The following is a 22422-nucleotide window of genomic DNA, read 5'->3' as shown; positions in this document are numbered from 1 at the left end:
CCAGCAAACTAATGACGATCTGCCTTGCCTAGGCCAGAACTGCCTGAAAAGTGTGGCTTAGTCAGGGATCTGGGTGGATCCAGTGCCAGCTTTCCTTTCTCTGTACCAGCCATCTGGGGAAAGAGTCCGATGCTCCAGGAAATTACCCTCTGGGTTTCCGGGGGGTAGATGGTATGTGCTGATGTCCCCCATCCCCTGCAATAATAGACCAAGCACCTGCCATTGGCGACAGAATGGAAGAAATGGTAATAGAATCAGCTAACTGAAAATCACCTCATCTTTTGGAGCCTGTGGCCTGAGCAACACCCCGTTTACTTTGCAAAGTAACTGCTGTCAACATCAGCGTGATGAGAAGGTGCAAGTAGAGAGGTGGAGCCCGGGGCGGTGCCTGCTCTGATCCAGCCCGACGATGGTGAGGACTCTGCTGCCTGTAACTTGCATGGTTCTGGGATAAGACATTGCTGGCCAGTGCCAGCATGATCCCACAAGGGACACAGATGCCGCAGGCAGACAAAGAAGGGCAGAAGCATCTGTTTGGGCAGGGAGGGAAGCTCTGGTGGAGGGGGCAGTGCAGGGGAGTGATTCCGAGTTCAGGCCCTGGAGCTGCACAGTGGGGAGTTTGAAGCCCAGCCCTGCTGCTCCTGGCTGTCATCTTGGAAGTGCCTTCAGCTTTTCTGTGTCTTGGGTTTTTCCCTTGGAGTTCATTGCGATGAAAAGGTTCAGTGTGATGATTAAGGGGGGAATGCAGGGCAAGACGCCCGGCACACAGTGAGTGTTCAGCTTGGGCTGGTTACTATTATTCTTAATAATGTCACCACTGCTTACTCTTTTCTGGCTAGTGAGCCCAATGTTCTAATAATTCTGGTATAAGTGCCTGGGAAATCAAATATTTCCTTTCCTAATCTAAGCAGCATTCCAACCCTTCATTCTAAATCACTGGCAGATGTGTCTTTTGATTTCCCTGACCATCAGTTACTATGTCAGCTCTATTCAGAGCTTCTTGTAATCTGGTTTTGTCACAGTGTAACATTTTAAGAAAGAAAATCAATAGTGCTGGGTACCTCTGATATAAAAATGAATAAAACACAAACCCCTTATATTTCTTTTCAGTATTGTAAAGCTATACTTTATTTGTCACCTTCACAACAATACCCTTTGGTTATCAACGTAGGAAGCATGAGCCCTGAGGACAGAGGGGGAACTGAGGTTCCAGGAGTCTGGAATTCATCTGAGGGTCAGATGGCTGGTAGGTGGCATCAGAGCTGCTCTCCTGGCTCCTAGGCAGGCCCTTTGGAGACGACTCTCCACATGATTTCTGTATACCTCACTCATTCCAACTCTGCAGTGGAACAGGAGCTGTTTGAAAGGCTCATCAGGTGAAGAAAGCTTCAGCAGAAGCCCACGAGTTTCACTCAGCCTTGTGGCTGTGATGCTGGGGAGGGATCAACTCAGCCCTCCAGACCTGGGTTAAAGTCTCAAGCCTGCCTCTTTTTCACTGTGTGTCTGCAGGTAAATTACCCCACCTCTCTGAGCTCCAGGTTCCTTCTGATCAAATGAGCTACAAAGGTTGGTTAGGGGTTTCATCAAGAAAACGTGCAAAGTGTGGATCGTGGGCCTTTTCGCTGTTGGTGTTCAGTAAATGTGGGTTCTTATTATTACTGCTCCTCATTTTAGTGGTAACGTATCTTCCAGGAGGGAGACATTTTCTATCACCATATAGGTTTCAGGGCAAAGGCCTGAAAGCAGTGGATCTGATGATGTGAATGGAGAAAGGGGTCAGCTAACAGGTGAAGGAGGGGAGACGGCTGGCTCTGGAAACCAGGGGAAGGGATAATGGCAAATGGACAGGGAGTCAACAGGAGGTCTAGATGCCCCCATAAAACACATACACACACACACATGCACATGTGCAAGCACTCTCCAGGGGACCCACCCGTGGACGCCCAGCCCTTCGTACCTACACGCTGAGCATCCCTCTTGATGGCTTCTTTGTCGTGCCAGTCCTTCAGTTTCTGCCTGTCTCCAAAGAAAAAGCTCTTCTTTGGTTGATTGTGTGAGCCCTTAAAAAAAGACAAAAACTATGAAAAAGAAGAAAAGGGAAAATAAGTTTAATAATAAAGAGACCCAGCGAGTACATGACCTAAGGGATGAATGTCTGCCATCAGTGGTTCATTCATTAATTCCCTCAGAACTTGGATACTCCCGCTCACCTGTGCCAGCCAGGTGTGCAAAGTTCACAAAGACGACACACAGTGCCCACCTTCCTGGAACTTATAAACCTGTGGGAGAGAACGCTGATGGACAGACACTGCTTTTACAGAAGAGAGAAGGCGGTAAGTATGATGCTGTCTGACAGAAATATAATGTAAGCTACCAAGATGAGCCACATGTGTAACTTTATGCTTTTTAAACCAGGTGAAGTGAGTTTTGATAATGTATTTCATTTAGCTCCATATACTCCATCGAAAGCAGGGGTTCCCAAAACTGTGGCAGAACTGTCTTCCATGAAGTTGTTCCCTGGTGCCAAAAAGGTTGGGGACCACTGATCTAAAGTAAGATCAGTTCAACAGGCAGTGGAAACAAATGTTGAGGTTAAGTCTATGTTTCTTTTTGTGTGTGTACTAAGTCTTCGAAATCCAGTGTGTATGTCACACTTGATCTCAGTTCAGCCTCCTTCCAAGTGCTTAAGAGCCACCGCTGCCTAGTGCATGGCTCTGCACCGGATGAGGCATAGGAAATGAACCTGGGGTGAGAGGTTCCGAGAAAGAGCTAGAGGACTTCACTTCTGCCTGGGAGAACTGGGGAAGGATTCACGGGGGCCTTTGGGCTGGACTTCAGATAAGCTGAAATGCGAGGCAGGCAGAGCTCACACCCTGGGCGGGTGGAGCATGGCAGAGTGGGCTGGGCTCAAGGAGCTCGGAGCACAGGAGGAGGAGTTGGGTCACGATCATCTCTGCAGTCCCAAAGAAGGCCCGGGCCCAGAGAGGGGGAGCAGCTGGCAGACGTGTGTGGAAGGTCTGAACAAGCGCTCGCACGACTGAAAGAAAACAGGAATACACAGGAGAGCAGTCCCCAGAGGCTGGAGCTGAAGACATTTATTATGTCAGTTCAAGGAGGGCAGTCTGTCCTGGTGGGCCTGTTTAAGGAAGCAGTTTCCCAGAGGCTCTATTCCAGCGTCTGGGGTCATCAAAAGGTGCCAGATGCTTTCCCATGCCAAGAGTCAGGCCCCAGGGCTCAGTAAGAGTCTTTCCAAGCTGACACTGCTCCACACCATTGTTTGTATCTTCTGTGTTCACCTAGATGAGAACAGCTTTCCCCATGACCTTACCCTTTAAAGAGCCCGCAAACCTGCTCATGCCACTGTGGCGTGCAGGATCCACTAGTACTATTTCCTGTATAATTATCTACGAAGGCCCTGAACGCGTGGTGTGCTGGAACATTAGGACTAACAAGAGCCACTGGGATAAAATCATCCTCATGCCTGTTTATTAAGTCCCTGGCTGATCCTCGCATTAGCGCATTTTCCACAAGGGTTCAGTATCCCTACAACAGCTCTAATGATAATAATCCTCAGCAGTCCCTCTCCTGCAGACCTCTCTGACTTGCAGGAAGAAAATTCTGAAAGTGGACATGCCACATGTCGTGGTCAGAGAGGGAAAGAAAACTGCAAAAACAAAGGTCACGTGCCCGCAAACAGTTCTCAGGGTCTTAGAAATCACAGGAGCTGAGTGGGAAGTTCCTTCAGGGGGTTTCAACTGTATTGAGCCGTATTTCTGCAGAAGACATCTCAGTGCTGCCTTGAGAAGGTGGAGACTGACAGTAAGAGCTTGAACCCTGCACTTCAGTCAGACCAACAATGCATCTGTCTGTTTTCTATACCGGGGTTCTATGTGAGATTTCATTTCTAAAGGTCCTCGGCTAAAAACAAACTGACCATCAAATCTCCACACAAGCAAACACATAAGCTCAAAAACTGATGTGGGGCCACTGCCCTATTTCACAAACAGGAAAATTAAGTCTTGGAATGGGACAGGGATATGCCCAAGTTAAGCACTCTATCTCTAGACGTCAGGATTGGTTGGTCAATCTTTGGTCAATCAGGGTTGGTTAGCAATCTTTCCTCCAGTCCTCCCTCCAATTCCTTTTCCCTCTTCTGCTACCCAAAGACTGAGAACTTCACTGACTATGTTAGGTCACTGGTGGAATGAAAGAGGTTCTACAAACCCAGGCTATCTTAATAGGAGGAACCAATCTAAAGTGGTTCTTACAATGTGAGCCAGCAGCTCTCATAGCATCTGGGAACTCGTCAGAAATGAGCCCCATCTAGGAAGCAGCAGCAGAAACCAGGTGTGGGGCCTAGAGACTTAGGTTTTTAACAAGTTCTCCAAGAGATTCTGATGCACACTCCCATTTGAGAACTACTGATCTAGAATTCAGGACGTCATAAGCCTGCCTGGCCTGCGCTGGTCAAACCATGCCTGGGCTATTGTATCCTAGCTGAGCAGATATTCACCATCGAAGGTCACAAAAAACCTTAGATGTGGTCACTGGCAAACACAATCTGGTGATTTTTGAGGATTTTTTTTAAACTGCCAGTGTGTGTAGGGGGTGGAAATAGGACTTCCCAGGGGGCTCAGTGGTAAAGAATTCGCCTGCCAAAGTAGGAGACGTGAGTTCCATTTCTGGGTCGCGAAGATCCCCTGGAGGAAATGGCAACCCACTTTAGTATTCCTGCCTAGAAAATTCCATGGACACAGGAGCCTGGTGGTTGGGCTACAGTTCATGGGGTCACAAAGACTCTGTGATGTGACCCGGCTCTTGTCTCTCATTTCTGTTATTTTCTAGGCCCCAGGGAGTGTGCAATGGGCTTCCATATACAGATATGCATGAGGAAGATTAGAAAGTGTGTTCTATGAGGACTCGGAGATGAGAAGCCTTGGGAAACACAGGAGGGTTTATCTTGTTCTGTGAGGCTCTGAGGCTAGTGTGAGAGCCAAGGGCAGAAGTTACTGAATGCCTGAGGGGTTAGCTGAAAATGGAGAAGGAATTCCAAAAGGTGGGCTGGTCTTAAGATGAAACAGGCCCACTTGGAAGAAGATGTTAGGGGAGGCCAGGAACAGGATGTCCGCTTGTTCATCAGGATGTGAAGGAGGGGATAGTTAGGGATCAGTTCACTTCAGTTGCTCAGTCATGTCCGATGACCCCAAGGACTGCAGCACGCCAGGCTTCGCTGTCCATCACCAACTCCTGGAGTTTACTCAAACTCATGTTCACAGAGTTTGATGATACCATCTAACCATCTCATCCTCTGTCACCCCCTTCTCCTGCCTTCAATCTTTCCCAGTATCAGGGTCTTTTCCAATGAGTCAGTTATTCTCATCAGGTGGCCAAAGTATTGGAGTTAGGGCTAGCACTTCTCAAATTTTCCTGTGCAGTAAAATCACAGGAGTATCTTGTTAAACATGGATTCTTATACATGAGGTCTGGGCTGGGCCTGAGACTCTGCATTTCTAACAAGCTCCTAGGTGATGAGGCTGATCCCCAAAAAACATTTTGAGTGGCAAGGATGAGGTGACCTTTACAAAGACATTTCAAGAGTCTAAGATTTTGGAAAGGACACTGTTTCATCTTTATGTTTATGGAAGTCTTTTCACGTTCTTGGGAACGGGGTACGGGGTTGAATGTTACAGCTGTGACTGCAAAGAGATCAACTCCCCTGAATCTCACTCTCAGAATGAACAGTGAACTGCTGAACTGACAGGGTACAGAATTAAGGTTCCAAAATTCTGGGCGTTTCATGCTTAACAGCTTCTGCCACCTCACTGCCTTTGCCTTAATGACGCATGCCCCTCTGGAATGATCTCCAGAGATGGCCTGTTTTAGGTGGTCTCAGTTCTTAGATGATAAGTGTCAGTCACTCAGTCGTGTCCGACTCTTTGCAGCCCCAGGGTGTAGCCTGCCAGGCTCTTCTGTCCATGCAATTCTTCAGGCAAGAATACTGGATAGGGTTGCCATTCACTTCTCCAGGGGATCTTCCAGACTCAGGGATTGAACCCAGGTCTCCTGCATTATAGTTGGATTTTTTGCTGGTTGAGTCACCAGGGAAGCATTAGTTTTTACTTCTTCTCTAAATTAAGAGGACTTTGGAGCTTACCAACACAGGGACTTCAGCAAGTTAAACATATAGTTACAAGGAGGTTCTCAAGTATCCAAGCAATGCAGCCTCTCAGAAACAGTAAGTCCACCTGTTTTCTATCTTACAGTTGGGAAAACTGAGGTTCAAAGAGACCAAACTACCCAACCAAGGGCACATAAGCAGGCCAGAAGAGAAAAGGCATGTTCTTTGATTCCCACACTGGGTTTTAGTGGAGAGAGCCTGCAGTGTGGTCTTGGACAAGTTTCATTTTCCTACCTGGAAAATAAAGACACCACCACTTGCCCAAAAAGTACTTTCAAGAGAATCATGAAAATCACAAACTGTATTAGAAGCACATTCAGAATTTACACACAGAATGTGGGTAGCCTTCGGATTTTAAGGATCTACTATAAATTGACATCTGATCAAATCATCTTGATATAGGACTCATATTTTACTATAAAAGTGAAAGAAAAGTGAAAGTCAAAGTTGCTCAGCCATGTCCGACTCTTTGGGACTCCATGAGCTATGAAGTTCATGGAATTCTCCAGGTCACAATACTGGAGTGAGTAGCCTTTCGCTTCTCCAATGGATCTTCCCAACCTAGGGATCAAACCCTGGTCTCCCGCATTGCAGGTGGATTCTTTACCAGCTGAGCCACCAGGGAAGCCCAAGAATACTGGAGTGGGTAGCCTATCCCTTCTGCAGCAGAGCTTCCCGACCCAGGAATTGAACCAGGGTCTCCTGCATTGCAGGCGGATTCTTTACCAGCTGAGCTACCAGGGAAGCCTCCCCCCTCCCTTTTTTTTTTTTTTACTATACATGTTAAAAAGATTTCCTATAATAGGTCTAAGCTATTGGTCAAAGGAGTTGGTTTCAATCCTAAAACCACTGAGTATTCAGAGCCCAGGAAGCCCTTAGAATCATATCCAGAAACCTTAATGAAAATTGTGATCAGAAATCTCTGACATCCACCCATAGAAACCCCACAGACAGATCATTCCAAATAGCTAAATATTTATCAAGATCTACTCTGTGCCAGGCACCGTGGTAAGCACTGTGAACACAGGTGTGACAACACAGATCCCGTGCAGGTGCTAATGGGTTTAAAACCAGATCAGCTGCTCTCAAAGGATGGTTCTTTGGAGACCTGAGCCCTCATTATATATAAAATTTCCTGGACCCCACCATGAACCTATGAAATCAAAGTATCTGGGTATAGGAGGCCAGGAAGCAATGGATCTTTAAACATATCTCCATGTAATTCACAGTAACGGTGGAAAACCATTTGCCAAAATCCAGCTGTCTCACTCACAGTTATGAAACCTGAGGCTAACAGAGTAGAACAGAGTTGCCCAAAAGCCCATAGTCTGTCAGCCCCAAAGATCAAACCAAATCTGGCTGTTCTCTCCATGGGTTAGACCTTGAGCTCTCTGAAGGCAGGGGCATGTCTGTTTTGATTTGTCACTGTGTTTTCCTAGGTCAATACCTAGGCCCTCAGTAAGTATCAGGTGTATGACTGCATGAATGATTGTTCATCAATGGGGCAGGAAGTCTAGTTGGATGACTCAGAGCATTCTGACTCCAAAGTTGGAAAAACCTAGGTTTTACTACCTGGGCAGATGGACCCGTTTCCTGGACTGGTTAATAGGGAAAACTATCAGAATAAAGTGCAGGTTGTTGATAGTATGAACTGAGTTCATCCACATAACACATCAAGCTCAGTATCTGGCATAAAGTTAGGTCCCCTCGGTAAAGGAATAGAACTGTTAATAGGTTATTTCTGGAGAAAGTTCATGATCTGGGGTATGTGATGGCCATGTCTGGGGGAGAAAGGACAGGGATGGGAATCTAATAATAAAACTGTGAGCCCTGCAGAGGAAACCTATTGAACACCTGAGCCAATTCAACTGGCTACTGCTGATAACAGGATTTAGAGAATTTCCTCATTAACAGGAGGTCATGTGTCCATGTGGAAACTCACTCTTCTTGAGGAAAGAAGAAAGTTCTTAGTTAAAGTGGCATTCTACAACAGAAACAAATGCCACAGACCTTTCACAATCAGAAAAAAAAAACACTAACAGTGTTTCTTAAAAGAGAGCGATTCTTATGCAATGCCATCACTTAATGTTATGCAAAAAGGTAGTCTGGATTTTAGTCCAGAGGCAATTTTAATTCTACAGACTCACAGGTTTGTCTATAAAAGCTGTGATTATTTTCCTTCAGCAACCATCTTCTGCTCCTTTCCTTCCCCGCTATTTCTAGATGTCCTTTTGCTACGGGAAGCAGAAGGGTTGGGAAGAAGCAGAGGGCAAGAACGGTGAGGGAGAGTGTGTGGAGGAGGCTGGCAGAATGATTGTGGAAATCACATTAAACAATAAATTGGAACTGGATTTTGACTGGCTGCTCTAAATAACTGCTTCTGGTAGCTGCGTGCTTTTACTTAACATTCCACTGAAAGAATCGATTAGTGTTCAAACAGCCACACACACACACAAATGGAATTTTAATCTTTTGTTTAATCACTACTTAGTGTGCCTGGCATCCTTTGGAGGGTGGGAAGAAAGGTGGTGAAGTGAGCCAAGTGTATCTTGCCCAAGGAGAAAGGTCTGTTAAAGCACATACTCTAATCCTGACCCTGCAGACTCGGCAACTCCTGCTCAGAGAGGACGCTTATGTCTCTGGCCCAGCTGGTTGGTGTCTTCAAAACAATGGAAAAAGAGCTGTGTGCTCAAAAACTGCAATGGTGAAAGAAAAACTCAGCAGGGCATCTGCTTCATCCAGGGTCTGAGGACTATAATGGATTAGATTCTGCTGCAAATTTTAGGACAGTTTCCTTGCTCGCAACCTCCTTCTCAAATAACCCTACAAAGGCGCTGGAATGCTTTTGCTTTGAGGCTTAAATGACTCTATATAATTCCAAACATTTGTTTATCTGCTAAGTAGATTATTCTAATAACCTTCACACACACACACACACACACACACACACACACACAGAGCAGAGCATTCTCTTCAAGGTTGCCTTCAAGGTTATCCTTCAAAGAGGGCCAGGTAGGACTTCATTTATCCAAAAGCATAAAGTGACTCTAAGCAAGGGTGTTCGGACAACTGGATAAATGTACTTTCTTCATGAGTCTTGAGGACATAAGCTGAATTGTTTTTATTTCTTCATTCATCTTATAAAAGAGGATGACTCCATCGAAGAATTAAGGACCTACTATGTCCAAAGAGGGCATCCCTGGGAGCTCAGACAGTAAAGCATCTACCTACAATGCGGGAGACCCGGGTTCGATCTCTGGATTGGGAAGATTCCCCTGGAGAGGAAATAGCAACCCACTCCAGTATTCATGCCTGGAAAATCCCATGGATGGAGGAGCCTGGGGGCTATAGTCCATGGGGTCACAAAGAGTCGGACACGACTGAGCGACTTCACTTTCTTTCTTTCACTTACATCCAAAGAACTGTGGGGGAAATAAAGAGAAATAGGATCATCCTTAGCCTCAACAAATAGGATGGATATAAGAAAGGAAAAAGCACACAACACTGTCATGTGAGTGCCCTCCGAGTTGTAGAGATGAATTCTATAGGTATTTACAAGAGCCAAAGGTTAAATTCTATCTAAGATCATCAGAGAAAAATTCCTGCAAAAATTGAAAGTGGCCTAATAGGGTGAGTAAGAGTCTGACTAGTAGCAGTGGGAGGACAGAGTCCAGCTGGAGGGGAAGCATGTGCAGAGATGGAGGTTAGAAAGCAAGGGGCTTGTTTCGTTAACAGCAAGGAGCCTGATTTGGCTGGTGGGAGTGGGATATGAGAGTCAGGAAAAAAGAGAGTCGGAGTTAGGGTTAGTCTGGACCAGAATCTGAGGGCCTTACATGTGAGCTGTTTGGCAGATGGGAGCCACAAAAGGTCTTTGAGCAAGGAACAATAATAAAATATGCTACTATCTATCCACCTGTCTCAGAATCCCTCTCTACCTGGGAGAAATGCATAGAGAAAGATGATTTTGTTTTCAGAGGAAATGTATCCTCACTGTAGGCTGAGGACCACTCTTGGACATTCCACAAGGCAGACTGAAATGAGCTGACCTAGCCCCAGCCCTTATCTAGTAGCTGCTGTTCTGAGAAAATCCACCTTTCACTACAACCAGGACCAGGAAGTATGAGAAAGCAATCACCCCAAAAGGGTGCTGTTTATGAATGGATGGAGACACTATAACTGCAACCACAAGATCAAGTTGGCCATGTCAGGCGATCCTGCTGTTCCACCCAGTAATCGGGTATGTCAATTTTCCTGGCTCCAATAACCCTGTGGTCATAACAGGATGTCGGAATCTGAAATCTGGATGGGGCCCCATTCCCTAAGAGGGCAAGGTCATTCACAAACAGGAACCATGGTGTTTAAAAGGCTGATCCTGTACTCCCAAGGGCAGAAGCATTCCACCCGTCTAATTCACTCTTTTGTTTTGTACCGATGGCTCTAGAAAAGGTCATTTGCTACGGAGGGTGTGAAAGCTCATTATAAGACTTTTTAAATAGCAGAGAGAAAAGAGCCAAGATACTTCATAATACCTATTATCTAAAGGGCACATGGAGCCGTCAGTAACTTTTCTCTTTCATTCTAAAAGAAATATTGCAACTTGTATCATGTTCTTCAGAGGAAGTTTCCAAAGGGTTAATCGCTGGGAAAACAAATAACAACACTCTGATAATTTGATAATATTCATTTGGGTCTCTCACCCATCCATCCATCCATTTACTTAAATGTTTGATGAATATAAGCACATGCCAGGCTCTGTGCTACACATAAAGAATACATTTGTGAGCAAGACAGATAAGGGCCCTGCTCTCATAGAACTTACAGTAGTGTGTAGGGCTGCAGGGAATATAGACTTTAATCCACAACCACAAAAAAATTTAAATAGCTACAGTGCCCTGTGCAGAAAAGAAGGATATACGGTGCAAAGAGAGTCCATTTCTTTCAGATCAGATAAGGAGGGTCTTATCCAGACCACAAAGTCAGGGAAGACTTCCCTTAGGAAATGGATGGAGTATAAGCAGGATTAACTCAGTAGAGAGAGAAGAACAGAACATTTCATACAGTGGATGTGCAGAGACCCTGTGGCCAGGCAAATATGAAACATAGCAGGGACCAAAAGAAGAGCAGGGTGTGTGTTGCATAGAGAAAGAGTGGAATGGTGGGGATGAGAGGTGGGCAGGAAGGAGGATTCTGTCTTTCCCCACAAGCATTGGGAAATTAAGTATTTCGCAGAAGGAGGTGGCAAGATCAGGGTGCATTTGGAAAGCCCTCTAGCAGCCAAGTGGAGAAGGAGGCCAAGGCGGAGGGTGGCACCCAGGGAGGAGACTGTCATCACACTGGCATAGGCAGAGATGCTGCCAGCTTAGGCAGGAAGGTAGAAGCAGGGATGGACATATGTATTTTTTTCAAAAAAAGAGTCATGAAGGTCCTGCAAGTCTGGAGTAAAGAAATGAAGCCTAAAGACTTGGACACTTGGGTGAGGAGTTCACCTTGAAGGTCCATAAGCCCATGATACCATGAATACAGGTAGGGCTGAGCTGGGGTCTTGAGTACAGATCTCCCCTCACCCAGCCTGGTGTCTGCTTCATCACATGTTATTTTTAAGCTTTAATCCTGTTCATAGACAGCAAGTCAGAAAATCAGACCTAATGGAACTGAATCATACATATATATATATATATATATATATATATATATATATATATATATGTGTGTATGTGTGTGTGTGTGTGTGTGTGTGTGTATACTTAAAGCCTCAGGAATTCAGTGACACATGGTCCAAAAGAAAAGAAAGAAATTCTAACTGGGTAGGCTGACCATCTTCCTGTCCCCCTGCTCAGCAAGCCTGTTCCCTGGATGGCATCCCCAGGGGTCCAGTTTTCTCTGGCCTCTGGTACTGTGAGCACAGAGTTGCTGAGCGAACCTACTCTCGGGAAATAAGAATTTTCATTACCTCAGAAGGCACCAAGATGACTTCAACCAGAGAAAAAGATATCGGTTTTAAAACTGTAGGAGAAACTGCCTAAATTGGGCTTTTGAGAGGTGGTTTGTCTTTATATGCTACGGACAATTGCCAAGGGTGATTCTGATTTTATGTTATTTCCACCTTAAGTGATGAGTTTATTAAAAGCTAACCCTTTGCTGGCTTAAAACTCAACATTCACAAAACTAAGATCATGGCATCCGATCCCATCACTTCATGGCAAATAGAAGGGGAAGCAATGGAAACAGTGACAGACTTTATTTTTTTGGGCTCCAAAATCACTGCAGATGGTGACTGCAGCCATGAAATTAAAAGACACTTACTCCTTGGAAGAAAAGCTATGACCTACCTAGACAGCATATTAAAAAGCTGAGACATTACGTTGCCAACAAAGGTCCGTCTAGTCAAGGCTATGGTTTTTCCAGTAGTCATGTATGGATGTGAGAATTGGACCATAAAGAAAGCTAAGCACTGAAGAATTGATGCTTTTGAACTGTGGTGTTAGAGAAGACCCTTGAGAGTCCCTTGGACTGCAAGCAGATCAAACCAACCAATCCTAAAGGAAATCAGTCCTGAATATTCATTGGAAGGACTGGTGCTAAAGTTGAAGCTCCAATACTTTGGCCACCTGATGTGAAGAACTGACTCATTGGAAAAGACCCTGATGCTGGGAAAGATTGAAGGCTGGAGGAGAAGGGGATAACAGGGGATAAGACGGCATCACCAACTCCATGGACATGAGTCTGAGCAAGCTCCAGGAGTTGGTAATGGACAGGGAGGCTTGGTGTGCTGCAGTCTATGGGGTAGCAAGAGTCGGACACAACTGAGTGGCTGAACTTTTGAAAGATGAGACTTTTGAAAGCTGAGACTTTACTGTATTATGATTATTACATCCACTTTGTAGATGGCAAAACTGAGTCTTGGAAAGGAAAAACGGTATGAAAAGTGTTCTGCAAACTGCCAATCACCCCATGCATGTCATTATCGCAGCTAATAGTTCCTACTCCACACTGGCCTGCTGCTTCCCACATCCTTGCACTTGGAAAGATGCAGGGAGGATGGTTGGCTCTCAGGAAAGCACAATGTACACAAGTGATTCATCCTTCTGCGCCCTGTTCACCAGGGGTCTTGAACAACCACAGGCAGCCCTCTAAAAAGTGTTCTTCTCAAAGGCTCAGCGAGTATAGCATAAGAGAGGATCATTACATTGCTCTGCAGAGTGGATGGAGAAGGGTGAGGAGAAAGGAAGGCAAAACTGGTAAACTGAACAGAAGGCAAGTTCTAACCCTTCCAGGGGTTGAAAAATGGCTGCAAACACATTCCCGTTAGCTGGGGAATGAGGGCTGAGTCCCCAGGTAAAAGAATGTTGTTTAGTCGCTAAGTTGTATCCAACTCTTTGCAGACTCCATGGACTGCAGCATGCTAGGCTTCCCTGTCCTTCACTATCTCCCAGAGTTTGCTCAGATTCATGTCCATTGTTTCAATGATGCCATCCAACCATCTCACCCTCTGTCGCCCCCTTCTCCTGCCCTCAATCTTTCCCAGTAATAGAATAGCTGTTCTATTAATAGTAATATTAATCATCATCATCCCCTACATTTTAAAGACAGTAAAACAAAAGTCTATAAAAGAACTTGCTTTGGAGTCAGAAACATGGAGGCTTGTGTCACGGTTCTACATTTACTAGCTGTGTGACCTTAGGCAAATTACATTGTTTTTCCAAGCTGCGGCTCCTCGACTGTAAAATGCTAGATATTAACAGCATCTATTGTAAAGGTTATTGTGAGAAGTAAAGCTCTTGGCGGTGTTTGGTATTTAGGAAGCACTAAAAATCATAGCTACCATTATTAGTTATTATTTGGACAGCACTTTTGCAATTTATAAAGCATTTTTACATATATCATCTCATTTCCTCCTCACAATTACACTAGGATGAAGCGATACTTTTCCTTATGGTTCCCAGACTCTGAGAATCCTTCTCAACACAATGCTCCAAGTGGCCTTTATGAGTCAACCAACATTGGCCAAAGGATGGGACCCATCTACCATGCCTATCGTAAGCTGAAAGAGTGAATTGCCAGGTACACCTGGTAGGTTGTAGTCTGATGGCTGATTTCTTCAGGCTTTCTTGCTGTTTGCTGCTTGCTATTTGCTGCCTTGCTGCTTGCTATTTGCTGTCTTGCTGCTTGAAGCAGAGAAGCAGAAGATGCCCGATGGCTGTCCTTTCCTCTGGCACTGCCCTCCTTTCACCCACAATTGCTAGGACCTTCCCCTGTGCCATTCTTCAGCCACACAGAATCTAACTGCTGAGTGGGAGATGAGACGCTACCTCCACTGATGGTCTACTGGACCCGGTAACCCTTTCTTTGTCATGGCACATGGATGGGCCCTGAGATTGGCTTGGGTGCTTAGAGGATGGGAAGCTTTCTTCCTCCATACAGATGACTACAGTTACTAGAAAATTCCTTCTGGGTTCCCCAAATTCTTTGGCCTCCTTCCTGGCCCACAAGGAAAGTAAGTCTCTGACAGGACTATAATACTGGCCTCCTCCACCTGACATCCTGAAACCTCTGAACTCTTGGTCATCTCCATTTCTCTTTGAGAAATCCTTTGTGGGATTTAAGTCACAAAGTACTCGGAAACTTCCTGAGCAGTAACCCCACCTCCCCTACCCCGATCCTCTCTCACTCTGGCATCCTTGTTCTTAGACAAGGATCTCTTACACAAACAGTGCCCCAGGCAGGGTATATAAGGTATAACCACAATGGCACAAAGGTTACTTTTCTCAGAACACACCACTCTGCTATGAAATTAGCCTCTCCTACAGAAATGGACCCAAGCCCTCAGGCAAACCTTCTGTGACCTCCCTGACTAGCTCTGAATCCCTGAGTGTGTTCCTATAGCATTCTTATCTCCCCTTTGTGATTTCACATTCATTCAGGTGCTTATGTCATTATTGCCTATCTTTCCTCACACTGTGGGGTCTGTGAGCATAGGAGATAGCAATTTTTGTTGACTGAATGAATGAGAAGACATCTTTTGCTTTACCTTTTCTAGATGAAGGAAGGTTATTCATGATTCAGTTCAGTTCAGTTCAGTCGCTCAGTCATGTCTGACTCTTTGCAATCCCATGAACCACAGCACACCAGGCCTCCCTGTCCATTACCAACTCCCGGAGTCCACCCAAACCCATGTCCATTGAGTCGCTGATACCATCCAACCATCTCATCCTCTGTCGTCCCCTTCTCCTCCTGCCCTCAATCCTTCCCAGCATCAGGGTCTTTTCAAATGAGTCAGCTCTTCGCATCAGGTGGCCAAAGTATTGGAGTTTCAGCTTCAACATCAGTCTTTCCAATGAACACCCAGGACTGATCTCCTTTAGGATGGACTGGTTGGGTCTCCTTGCAGTCCAAGGGACTCTCAGGAGTCTTCTCCAACACCACAGTTCAAAAGCACCATTTCTTCAGTGCTCAGCTTTCTTTATAGTCCAACTCTCACATCCATACATGGCCACTGGAAAAACTATAGCCTTGACTAGACTGACCTTTGTCGGCAAAGTAATTCTGCTTTTTAATATGCTGTCTGGGTTGGTCATAACTTTCCTTCCAAGGAGTAAGCATCTTTTAATTTCATGGCTGCAATCACTATCTGCAGTGATTCTGGATCCCAGAAAATGTCTGACACTGTTTCCACTGTTTCCCCATCTATTTCCCATGAAGTGATGAGATCGGATGCCAGAATCGTAGTTTTCTGAATGTTGAGCTTTAAGCCAACCTTTTCACTCTCTTCTTTCACTTTCATCAAGATGCTCTTTAGTTCTTCACTTTCTGCCACAAGGGTGGTGTCATCTGCATATCTGAGGTTATTGATATTTCTCTCGGCAATCTTGATTCCAGCTTGTGCTTCCTCCAGCCCAGCATTTCTCATGATGTACTCGGCATAAGTTAAATAAGTTAAATAAGCATAAGTTAAATAAGCAGGGTGACAATATACAGCCTTGATGTACTCCTTTTCCTATTTGGAACTAGTCTGATGTTCCAGTCCAGTTCTAACTTGCTTCCTGACCTGCATACAGGTTTCTCAAGAGGCAGGTCAGGTGGTCTGTTATGCCCATCTCTTTCAGAAGTTTCCACAGTTTATTGTGATCCACACAGTCAAAGGCTTTACATGTCTAATATAATTGTGTGTGCGCTCAAGTCGTGTCTGATTCTTTGCAACCCCTGGACTGTAGCCCACCAGCCTCTTCTATCCATGGAATTTTCCAGGCAGAAATATTGGAGTGGGTTGCTACTTCCTCCTCCAGGAACTAATATAGTTACAAAGACTTAATACCATAAGGGGTTCTGAGGGTTAAGTTTATCCTCTGACTAAATGGCTTCAGGTCAACTTAATGGGCTGTAAAACTAAAGACAGTTGGCTCACCTGATCCTAAAACAATTTGTAAAAGATGCAACTGACTCTGAACTCTTCCATCTTTTCCCTTTTTTCATTTTGTGAAATGAAATTTATGTTTTATAGCAAGACAAGAAAAATTTACACACAAAAAAATCTCTGCCCTTCGGTCTCCCCTTTCTCCACACTGCACACTGGGTATCCGGATCATGCATGGACCAACGTCCCCCCCACCCCCACCCCCACCCCCAGCATGGGCAGGAATACCTGCTCAACCATAAACAGCAACACCCTCCCAGCATTAGTAAGACAACTCCTTAAAAGATAACATTCCTTTTTGATTTTGCAAGAGGTCACATGATCTACCAGGATGCTGCTGAGATCCGGATTATATAAACTGTCAATGTACAGCCTTCAGTTTAAAAAAACTTATATAACTCTGCTTGATTTCTAACTGGCAGAATAGTTCTCAGAGCTTTCTGAGATGCTCTTCCCAGGTTATAATCCTCAAATGTGGCTGGAATAAAATTTTCCAATTCTTTCTTAGATCGACTAATTCTTTGTCAACAATTTTCAGATTATTTCCTTTCTGGATTCCTAACCTTTAGGTTGTGGCAGAAATTGCTGTATACCCCCCAGCAGCTGTTCCCCTTCTCTTCCACAGTGACAGAAATTTCAGCTGGGAATATGATTGCACAGAATAAGATGATATTTTCCAGACATCCTTGTGCTAGGTGTGACCTGACTGGGTTCCACCCAGTGAGATGTGAGCACAGGTGCTGTGCAGTCATTCATGGAATCCACCTGAAGAAATCACTGGTGGGTACCTTTTTTCTCTTTATTCTTTTGCCGTGCTATCTAGAATGCAAATGCCACCATATAGGATCATGAGATGGAGGTCCATAGCTTAGGGATGATGAAGCTATTTGTGGGGAAAAAGCCTCCATTCCTGAGGGTTTTACGGAGCAGAACTGCCAAATCAGCCGTGGAATGCAAACCTCCAAACTTTTAAGTGAGAGGAAAAAACTTCACTCAAATCTAATCTTAAATGACAAACTTCTTCTCTTGAGGCCTGAACTCCTGTGAAGTAACTGGATGTGGTGGAGAGGGCCATGAAAGAGGGTCCAGATGACCCAGGTTGCAGACCCCCAACTTTGCATAGTGAGACAGCAGGCAGGTCCCTTGTCTTTTTAGGTCTCTATTCTTTGACAGTATCTGTCCATGACACGATTATCTATACTAAAAAATTGCTGAGGAATCTATAAAAGGATCAACAGAACTAGGGAGTTCAGCAATATCAAAGGATACAATGCTGTCACATGAAAATCAATTGTATTGCTAAGTATCAGCAATGAAAAAGAAATGGAAATGAAAATATCATTTACAAAGGCATCAAAATATTAAATACTTAAGGGATAAATTTAACAAAGCTATGCAAGACCTTGTCACTGAAAACTACAAAACAATGCTGAGTGAAATCAAGTGCTAGTTGCTCAGTCATGTCCGACTCTTTGCGACCCCATGGACTGTTGCCTGCCAGGATCCTCTGTCCATGGGGGTTCTCCAGGCAAGAAAATTGAAGTGGGTAGCTATTCCCTTTTTCAGATATCTCCCCAACCCAGGGATCGAATCTGGTTCTCCTACATCACAGGCAGATTCTTTATTATCTGAGCCACCAGGGAAGCCCCAAGAAATAAAGGATCTAAATAAATAGAGACATATATCATGTTTATGGATCAGAAGACTTGATATTGTTAATGTGTCAATCATCTCAAAATTGATCTAGACACTCAATGCAATCTTCGTAAAACTGACACACAAAGGACCTAGAAGAATAGTCAAAAACAATTTAGAAAAAAAGGAACAGGGACTTTCCTGGTGGTCCAGTGGTTCAGACTCTGAGCTGCCAGTGTAGGGGATGCAGGTTTGATAACTGGTCTGGGAACTAAGATCCCACATGCTACATGGCACGGTCAAAAGATTAAAAAAAAAAAAAAAAAAGGAACAGAGTTGGAGAACTTAGTATGTCCTAATTGCAAGGGCTACAGTGACCAAGAGAGTGTGATTCTAGAGTAAGGAAAGACGCGATCAATAGGAATGGAGTGGAGAGCACAGATAATCAGCTGATTACGAGCAAAGGTGCTAAGGAAATTCAACAGGGAAACTATTACCTTATCAACAAATAGTGGCAAAAATTAGATATCCATCTGCCAAAAAATAAACCTCAACTCTTACTTCACAGTATCCACAAAAATCAACTCAAAATGGATAACAGAGCTAAATATAAGAGCCAAATTGCAAGATTTGTAGATGAAAATATGTGAGCAAATTTTAGTGACCTAAGTTTAGGCAAGGCAAAGCTTTCTTAAATAGGATACAAACAGTGTCAAAGACGGGTAAATTGAAATTTATTACAATTAAAAGTCTTTGTTCTTCAAAGAGAAAACCATGGACTGGGAGAATACATTTGCAAAACAGGCATTTAATAAAGGACTTATATTCAGAATGAATAACAGACTCTTAGAGTTCAACATCATTAGAGACTAGGGAAATGCAAATCAAAACCACAAGGAGGTAGCATTTTACAACTACCAAGAGAGCTATACTTTTAAAAAATGGAAGATAAGTGTTGACAAAGAAACTAGAACTCTCATGTGCTGCTAGAGGGAACATAAAATGGTGTAGCCTCTGTGGAAAAGTTTGGTGGCTTTCTCAAAAATGAAAACACAGAAGTATCATATGACCTAACAATTCCACTCCTAGGTATGTATCCAAAAGAACTGAAAGCAGAGACTCAAGCAGATAATTGCTGTGCCAATGTTCACAGCAGCATTGTTCACCACAGTCAAAAGGTAGAAATAAGTCAAGTTTTCATCAATAGATAAAGGGACACATGTTATATGATTCCACTTACATGAGGTGCCAACTAAAAATTGGTACTTGCCATCTGCCTCCTCAAGGATGAAGTCAATAGCCATTGCGGCCACTGACCTTCAACACATCCTGAAAGGAGTTCAAGGTAGTGATCAGGAGACCATGAGGTGCTCTGTGCTCTAGGAAAAACTGGCAGAATGGATCAGTTAAATAGTTAACAGAAAATAGTTAAATATTTTCAGAATATTTTACAAGCCTAATTCTTGTATCTCTTCGTATCTAGAAAAGCACTAAAATCATTAACAGTGACATCTGTTCCTCTTCACTAGATTAGCAAAAACTTTCTGCAAAAATGTATGCTTGATTGCATGTTCTCCCCCTTCACCAAAATCACATATATACTGCCCTTTCCCCCTACCTCTTTGGAGCAGTTTCTTAGAGCTATCTGAGAAGCTGTCTCCCAGTCTACAGTCCTCATTTTGCCCCAGATAAAACTTGACTCACAACTCTGATATTGCGCATTTCTTAGAATAGGCACTTAGAATAGGCAAACTCACAGAGACAGAAAGCAGAATAGAGGTAATGTGCCACTTGGGGGCGGGGAGGGGGGAAGTGTTGTTCTTGTATAAATGGAGTTATTGTTGGGGATGATGAAAAGTTTTGGGTGTAGCAGTAATGGTTACACAGCACCATGAGTGTATTTAATGCCACTGAATTGTACCTTTATAAATGGTTAAAATGATAAATATTATGTTATGTATTATCACAATTCCTTCCTCCCTGCATCCCTGCCCTGACTCCCCCACAAAAAGTAATCCTTCCAATTTTCAACCCTTACATATTCTAATGCTCTCTTGGAGATACATTAGATGTATATTAGCATATTAAAGACTCTATGAAGACTCACAAACAAGAAAGCTGTCTAACTGTTTAACCCAGCATTTCACAAATTTATGTGATGAGAAGTCCTCCCCCCACTCCCCACCCCCAGCTAGAAAATGATCAACATCCTTGGGAACTCATGGACCTCGGTTTGAAATGCTATGCTAATATGACAGGGTTTATGTGGGAAAACACAATAGGGTTCCTCCCTTCTGCAGTCAGTTTTCTGGGTTTTTCTTTAAAGCATGTAGACATGAAACAGCTACAAAAGATTTCAAGTTGACATGCTTATTTGGAAGGAAGGAAATAAAAGTCTAAGATAATATCAGATTCTGCTAAAAGAAAGCTTCAGTCAACTGCTGAAGCATCTGCCATCCATCTGTTTTCTCATACATCCATTCATCTAATAATCATTTATTGTGCAACTATTTGTTGGCCTTGGGTTAGGTGCTTCAGGGAGTATCATAAAAGACATGGTTTTTGTCTATGTCAAACGCCAGATTTGAAATCATTTCATTCTAAAAACTGCTACTGCAATTTTGGAAAAGAATTGTTCTCCCAAAATAATTGTTCTGGGAGCAGTTTTGCAGAGAGCATTGGGGCTAGGCACTGAAGGATGAATACAATATGGTCTGGTGAAGGTGAAAAAGTTGCCCAGAAATCTTTCTGGTTTTTTGTCTTCTCTTCATACAAAGACTGCAGACAGTTTTAGAAGTCTAGCTTCTTATAACTCTGGTTAATGAACCACTTTACATTTTCCAAATGGTTTTTCATATATAAACTTCTCCAAGAGCCTTTGTTTAGCTTGAGAAACAATGGATCTGAAGTTGGGAGGGGCTCTTGTCGCTTTCTTCTAGAAAATTTAGAAAGGCTTCTCAGGATGACTGTGGTATAGACTGAAAAAGTGGCTCCAGTTCTCCTCCCCTCCCTGTGTCCACACCCTCTGCAATGGGATCCTCTGGCTCCTCCATCAAGAAATGGAGTCTGTTCCCCCCACTTCTGAATCTGGGCAGGCTTGGAGACTTGCTTTGATCAAAAGGAGGAGGCAGAAGTGACAGTGCGCCAGTTTTGAGTCTAAACTTCTAAGACCTGCACTCTTCCCCTCTTTTTGTTCTTCAGTCTCCTCTCAGGGAATGGGCCCAGGCTAGTATGCTAGAAGGAGGTGAGGGGCAGGTGGAAGAAGAAATATGTGAAGAAAATCAAGGTTATACAGGACTAGCTGCCAGCCAGCCAAGCCTGAAAGTTATGAGAGCCCAGCCAAGGCCAGCACAGCCACGCAGTGTACCTGCCACCACCATCATGGCTGATCAGAGTTGCAAGAGAGAGCCCAGCTGAGGCCAGAGAAACCAGCCAGATGACCTGTGGACCTGTAAGCAGTCATACATGATGTTGCCTGAAGTCACTGAGCTTTGCGGTAATTTGTTATGCAGTATTGTTTATGGTCACAGAGAAGAGACAAAATTACCTTAGAGAGAATTCAGCAGATTCAGTTCAGTTCTGTGTTTGCATCCAAAGGTGCCAAAGAGAAATAGAATTGTTGGAATCTTGCCACCTTTTTTTTTTTTTTTTGGCCACTCCACATGGCATGTGGGATCTTAATTCCCTGACCAGGGATCAAACCCATGCCCCCTGAAATGGAAGCACAGAGTCTTAACCAATTGACCATCAGAGAAGTACCCACTTTATTTTGAAAAATTGTACTCGCTCTTTATTTTGGGGGTGCACTGGGTCTTCGCTCGTGAAGGCTTTCTCTAGTTGCAGTGTGCAGGCTTCTAATAGGATGGCTTCTCTTGTTACGGCTGTGGGCTCAGTAGTTGTGCACAGGATTAGTTGCCCCATAGCACGTGGAATCTTCCCGGACCAGGGATCGAACCCGTGTCCCCTGCACTGGCAGGCAGATTCTTAACACTGGACCACCAGGGAAGTCTGCTACCCTATTTTTTAAAGAGCCCAATCACACCTATCTTACAATGCTCAGTTCAAACACCACATTCTCAAGAAACTCTAATTCTGTTCCCATTCACTTACACAATAATCTTCCCTCCCACTGACCTCTGTACCCTTCTCCTTTTGGAAGTAAGCCGTTGAGGTCTCAAATTACATCCATTTGCACACA

The 22422-nt window shown here is 44.1% G+C and overlaps 1 protein-coding gene across 1 annotated transcript in view; it reads right to left on the bottom strand.

Moving 5' to 3' along the window:
* The window catches only part of GALNT10 (polypeptide N-acetylgalactosaminyltransferase 10), a 214704-nt gene that overhangs the window by 115077 nt on the left and 77205 nt on the right, over positions 1–22422 (bottom strand). Inside the window, exon 2 of the mRNA XM_065918970.1 lies at positions 1958–2060. Coding sequence (XP_065775042.1) covers positions 1958–2060 — 103 coding nt within the window. The remainder of the gene's footprint in view (positions 1–1957; positions 2061–22422) is intronic.

Source organism: Muntiacus reevesi, chromosome 1 (genome assembly GCF_963930625.1).
Source record: "Muntiacus reevesi chromosome 1, mMunRee1.1, whole genome shotgun sequence".
NCBI lineage: Eukaryota > Metazoa > Chordata > Mammalia > Artiodactyla > Cervidae > Muntiacus > Muntiacus reevesi.
Note: the sequence above shows the minus strand (reverse complement) of the source record. Positions and strands in the feature narration are given on the sequence as shown.